General features: G+C 45.6%; 1 protein-coding gene across 4 annotated transcripts in view; it reads left to right on the top strand.

Annotated features, from left to right (window-relative positions):
- The first annotated feature begins 1,171 nt into the window (after positions 1 to 1,171).
- The window catches only part of ERO1B (endoplasmic reticulum oxidoreductase 1 beta), a 64,760-nt gene continuing 59,931 nt past the window's right edge, over positions 1,172 to 6,000 (top strand). For 2 of the 4 annotated variants that reach the window (XM_079106886.1, XM_079106887.1), the window contains exon 1: positions 1,172 to 1,993. In XM_079106886.1, the coding sequence (XP_078963012.1) occupies positions 1,187 to 1,993 (807 nt within the window). In that variant the 5' untranslated portion in view covers positions 1,172 to 1,186. The remainder of the gene's footprint in view (positions 1,994 to 6,000) is intronic. The other 2 variants (XM_079106888.1, XM_079106889.1) reach the window with 1 other exon arrangement.

Genomic DNA, 6,000 nt, shown 5'->3' with positions numbered 1-6,000 from the left:
AAGAGAAAAACATTGACAGAGCTGACTTCATGAGCAGGTGACTTGTGCAATCACTAGAGCCCTGCATTTGGTTTAACACTGCTTTCCTGGTCATGATATTCTTCAGTTTTTGAAAAAGGGCCTTATATTTTCATTTTGCACTAGGTACCTCAGGTTCTGTAGCAGGTCCTGAGGATTGATAGATGTGAAAGTGCTCTGGAAGGTATTTGCTAGATTTATTAATGCCCCACCTCCAATAAATGCCCATGTTCTCATCTCTAGAACCTGTGAATGTTACTCTATATGCAAAAGAGACTTTGCAGATGGGATTAAATTAAGGATCTTGAGATAGGGAGCTTATCCTGGATTATCTGAGTGGGTCCAATGCAATCACAAGAATTCTTATATAAAGGAGGCAGTAGAGTTAGGATGGAAAAAGAAGTCATGTAAGGATGGAAGCAGAGTGAAGGGGGATGTGACTGTTATATGAGGTCATGAGTCAAGGAATGCAGTGGCCTCTAGAAGCTGGAAAAGACAAGGAAACATCACCTCCTAGAGCTTCCAAAGAGAACACAGCTATGCAGATCCATTTTGGACTCCTGACCTCCAGAATGCAGGATAATAAATTTGTTTTTAGTCATTAAATTTGTGGTAGTTTGTTATAGCAGTGATGAGAAACTAATACACACTACATGAAGTGACGTGTTGCTAATTTTGTAGAAATCAAAGATATTGGTAAGCTAATAGCAGTTACCACTTATTGAGCACTTCCTATGTACTAGACACTACTGTTTTTAAATTATATATATAATATATATAAATATATATAACATATATATATATATAATTTAATTGTTGATGGACCTTCATTTTCTTCATTTTTATGTGGTGCTGAGAATTGAACCCAGTGCCTCACACATGCTAGGCAAGCACTCAACCACTGCGCTACAACCCCAGCCCTGTACTAAGCTCTTTATGCATATATTTTTATGTAATCCTAGAACAAACTTTGAGGTGGGAATTAAAGTCACATAACTAACTAGAATGCGTTAGATTTGGGATCCAAGTTCAGTCTTAATCACTCCAAGTCTTTCTGTGCTTTTATCCCGCTCCCATATTTCCCAGTAAACCTTGTCTTGTCCTCGTGCTTTAACGTGCGTTATATGTGCATGTGTCACCACAGCGGTGGGGGTGGGACCGGGCAGAGATGACATTCAACGGGGAGTCTGAAAGAGGAGGTGCTGGATGCCGAATCCACCTGGAGAAGACGCTGCTGTGGTCCAGGCAGCCGAAGGAGACACCAGGCCACAGGAAAGTGAAGGAGAGGATGCGGTTCCGGCCGCGGGTCAAAGCTTCGGGCGGACTTGAGTGCGTCCAGGCGAGTCCCGCGCGCGGCGGCCTCCAGCCGCGTTTCCCCCGCACGCCGGGGAGGGGCGCGGTGGGCCGGCCGGAGACTCCCCACTCCCCGCCCGCTCGCGGGTGTTTTGGAGTCGGCGTGGTCCCGCTTCATTGGCCGCCGCGCATCCCGCCCCGGGAGGCGGAGCAGCCTCCGCCCACTAGTTGGCCGTGCCGCGGGGGCCGCCGGGACCACAACTCCCAGAAGGCCGCGCGCCGGGGGCGGGGCTGCGGCCGAGGACGCGGGGGGCGGGGCCGCCGGGGCATGAAGCGGGGGCGCGCAGCACTTCTACCTCAGTCGCGGCTGCTGGGCGCCGGAGATCGTCCCCCACCCCTCCGACCGGCGTGCAGACCTCCGTCCCTGGAGGGGCTCCGCCGCCCGGCACCGTCCCCTGGGGTCGTCGCCCGGCCGCCGGCCTCGACGGGCCCGGCCGGCCGCGGCGGGGGAGGGCAGCATGAGCCGGGGGGCCCGCCGGGCCGGCGCCGGGCAGGGGGCGGCGGCCGCGGTGCAGCTGCTGGTCTCCCTGAGCTTCCTGCCGCGCGTCGTCGAGGTCCAGGTGAGCGGGGCCAGGGGCCGGCCGGAGCCCTCGGCCCGCTGCGAGCGGGAGCCGGGACGCAGGTGCGAGCGGAGAGCGGGGCGGGGGCGCGCCGACAGGTGTGGGGAACGGCCGCGAACCCCGGCGGGGCGGCCCTCGGCGGCGGCCGTCGAGAGCGGAAGGGGATGACGCCTCCGAGCCGCTCCCGCCGGCGTCTGGCGATGGTTTCGGCGGAGATGGGACGCGAGGGAACCGCGGCCGTTTGCAGGAGGGCGCACGGAAGTGTGACGCCCCCTTTGCCCCCGGAGGCACCCGGGCCGAGGCAGCGGCCCGCCCAACGGACCCCGCGCTCGCCTGGAGGAGTGTGGTGGGCGGGCAGCGCGACCCGACTTCCTGGAACGCGGGCACCGGAGAGCCTTCGGCTTTGCAGGTGCCCGGAGCGGCTGTTTGCACCCACCTGTCCTGCGTCTGCCAAGTGCTCGAGGTGCGCCCAAGTACGCGAACGGGGGTCGGTGCCCTGCCGCTGTGCGTGGAGCCCGCGCTCTGCAGAGTCCTAGAGCATGGGGGTGTTCTCGGTGTGCTGGGAGCCGGAGGGTTACCTGACCCGAGAGTCTTTTATTCTGTATAATTTGAGCAGACTGTCAGGTGTTGCAGTCTTCTCTGCACCTGCTGCCAAGTGGCAACATTGTTACGAGGGGGAAAAAAAGTCTCAAGTGGCTTGATAATGAGGGGGAGATGCCCTGTGAAGCAATTAATGCTGGTTGCTAAGAAAATTTGACGGTAGCTATGAGTGTAACTATGTAAACATGTTTTTCTTTATTTAGGCACTTTTTCTTGGCTTTATGGTGTCCAGCACTAAATCCCGGAATGCCTTACATTTGTGTCCATGTTTGAATAATTTGTAAAAGAATGATTTGATAAAAGGGGCAAACTCTTGGTAAGAGTAAAGAGCATGTTAAAATGCAGATTCTCTGGTCCTGCTTCCAGAAGTACTGATTGAGTGAATCTGGAGCACGACCCGGAAATCAGCATTGTAAGTAAGCCTTGCAAATAACTGTAGTGCAGTTACTCTTTTGACTATCTCTTGGACCGGGCTTTCAGTGGCAAACAATGAAATTGTGGATTTCTGGACTTAACTACTAGACTTAAGAAAAGTAAAATTTCCAAATTGTCTTTGACAAAATTATTTTCTACTTACTAATTGAGTGGAATTTACATTTAGATTTTTTTCTCAAGTGAGAATCTTTTTTAAAAATATTTTTGTTGTGGATGGACACAATACCTTTATATTATTTTTTTAATGTGGTGCTGAGGATCCGACCCAGGGCCTCACACATGATAGGCAAGTGCTCTACCACTAAGCCACAACCCCAGCCCTAAAGTGGGATTTCTTTTCTCTTTTTACATAGCATATATTAATTATATACTTTACCACTAGAAACTGTTTTTGGTTTCTTCATCTATCACTAATTATGTGTAATTAGTGTTTTATAATTTCACCTGTACTTCTAATTTTCTTATATCCAAGTGAATATATATAAGTTCAATGGTTAGAGGTTTGTGCATGTTCAAAGTAGGATCTTGCCAAACAGACTTCAAGTGAATATATTTTTTATTTCCAGCAGTACTTTTTAATATAGTGTCTGATTATATTTTAGATAGTATTTTAACCTATAACATGCTTAGTTATATATTATCCTATTGTATGGGGTACATCTCTCAGAACCTGGGCCATAGTGGTAACTGAAGTTCAGAGTGCTCAATGACTTGAGTGATGTTAAACTGGAGCCCTAATACAGGCTTCTTTCTGCTCTATACAGTTTTTCAGTATATTTGTTTCTCTGTAGTATAGAAAAGCAGAGAGGGGGAGAGAGAACTAAGTAGAGCTAAGTTCTTTCACTTCTTGCATGCATACTAAATTGGCAGAAAAATAGTAAAGATGAAGGAAAAAATTAGAATTTTTGAAAAATATCTCTGTTCACAAGGACATAAAGTCATTTAAGGAGATATGTATTTTGAATATAATGAAAGCAAGGAAAAAAATCTATTTAAATTCTTTTGTAGTTGTAGTTGGCCAGCATGTCTTATTTTTTTTACGTAGTACTGAGGATTGAACCCAGTGCCTCACACATGCTAAGCAAGTACTCTGTCACTGAGCTACAGCCCCAGTCTGAAAGCAAGGAAAAATTATGAACACACAAAATATTTGTGTATCTCATGCCCCATTTTCTTATAAATGTAAACATGCCTTGTTTATACTTAGTAGTATGATGAGCTAAATATATAAGTACAAATAAGTGATAGGATAGTCTTCCTAGAAAAAGTAATTTCATCTGGGTATATTAGAAATCCTAAAGGCTTTTCTGAGGAGGCATGAAATCAAGGAACTCTCAAAGCTCCCTGGCAAATTGAAAGCCAGCCGCTTGGGGCTCAGATCATGCTGTACCAGTCCATTACTCTGGGGACTCCTCCCAAATCCTGGAAGGTTTGAGCTTCTGCTGTAACAGCTTTATGGGGTGGACTGGGCATGAAATAATACCTATGTCTGCCCAAAGAGAGGAAAGTGATGAGAGACCCTGCCATAAACCAGTACTCCAAAGAGCTACATCCTCAATGTAAGAGATGAGTAATGAATCTCACTATGAGTAAAGAGGAAAGTAAAGAAACTTGCTAGAGGAGGGGAGTGGGGAACTCCCTTGAGAATTTGTAAGCATAAGCCAGCCCTTATACAGGTTTGCAGGCTTACTTCATATCACTTGGGCTAGGAAAAGCTCCAAGTAGAAAATTTGATTTATAGCAGTCCCAAGTTTGTATCCCCCAAGTTACCAGGAAAAGCAAATATCCATTCCTTCTGGAGAAATTATTTTCAACTCGTCATAAAGAATTCTTGAAGATAAAGTGTCAGGAAGAATAGACATAATAGTAAAAAAAAAAAAAAAAAATCACAAAGAACATGAAAACAGGGCCCCATGAATCAGGTGCAGACAGTTGCTAAAATCCAGTGGGTCCCTGTAATCATTTTATGGTAGTGTGAAAGCAATACTCTTTCAGCACAAACTGTACTTCCAGTTTTCATCTTTTCCTGGGCTAGCTGTAATTTTCTCAATGCTAAGCAATGGCAGTGGGCTATAGCTCCCTTGTAAGCATGAGAGTAAAAACCACCTGGTATTCTACAGTGTACAGTTTCTATGCTCTGATGTCTGCAGATTAGGTGTTGCAAAGGCATTTCAACTTTATAGTTTTAATTTACAGGATGTAGTCATGTTGTAAGTTGGGGAGCATCTGTATTAGAAACAGACAGAAACATAATGACCTTAGATCTGAAATTATCAGGTAGAATATCTTTGCTTACTGTGTTTAAATAAAAAAAAAAAGATTGAAAGTATGGATATGGAATAAGAAATTTAAAGAAATGACCAAAAAGATTAAAAAATAATAGAACTGAAGAAACGATTTTTTTTTCCAAGTACTGAGGATCGAACCCAGTGATACTCTACCACTGAGCTGCATGCCAAGCTCTTTTTTTTTTTTTTTTTTCTTTTAAATTTTGAGACTGGGTCTTCCTAGGTTGCTCTGACTGTAGTTCTTCTGCCTCAGTCTCCTGAGTAGCTAGGATCACAGGTGTTCACCACTGTATCTGGCTTGAAGAAATAATTATTGAATTAGCCATTTCCTATCTTTGTTAAAAAAAAAAAAAAAATCCTCCATCACCACCTCTTCTATCCTTACTCTCAACTTCATGCCTAACTTTTTTAAAAAAATTTTTATTGTAAACAAATGGGATACATGTTGTTTCTCTGTTTGTACATGGCGTAAAGGCACATACCATTTGTGTAATCATAAATTTACATAGGGTAATGTTGTTTGATTCATTCTGTTATTTTTTCCCTTCCCCCCACCCCTCCCACCCCTCTTTTCCCTCTATACAGTCCTTCCTTCCTCCATTCTTGCCCCCCTCCCTAACCCTAACTCTAACCCTAACACTAACCCCTCCCTCCCCCCATTATGTGTCATCATGCACTTACTAGCGATATTATTCGTCTTTTGGTTTTTTGAGATTGGCTTATCTCACTTAGCATGATATTCTCCA

The sequence above is a fragment of the Sciurus vulgaris genome (assembly GCF_902686455.1).
Source record: "Sciurus vulgaris genome assembly, chromosome: 12".
NCBI lineage: Eukaryota > Metazoa > Chordata > Mammalia > Rodentia > Sciuridae > Sciurus > Sciurus vulgaris.
The sequence above is the reverse complement of the archived record's forward strand: the minus strand, read 5'-3'. Positions and strand labels throughout refer to the sequence as shown.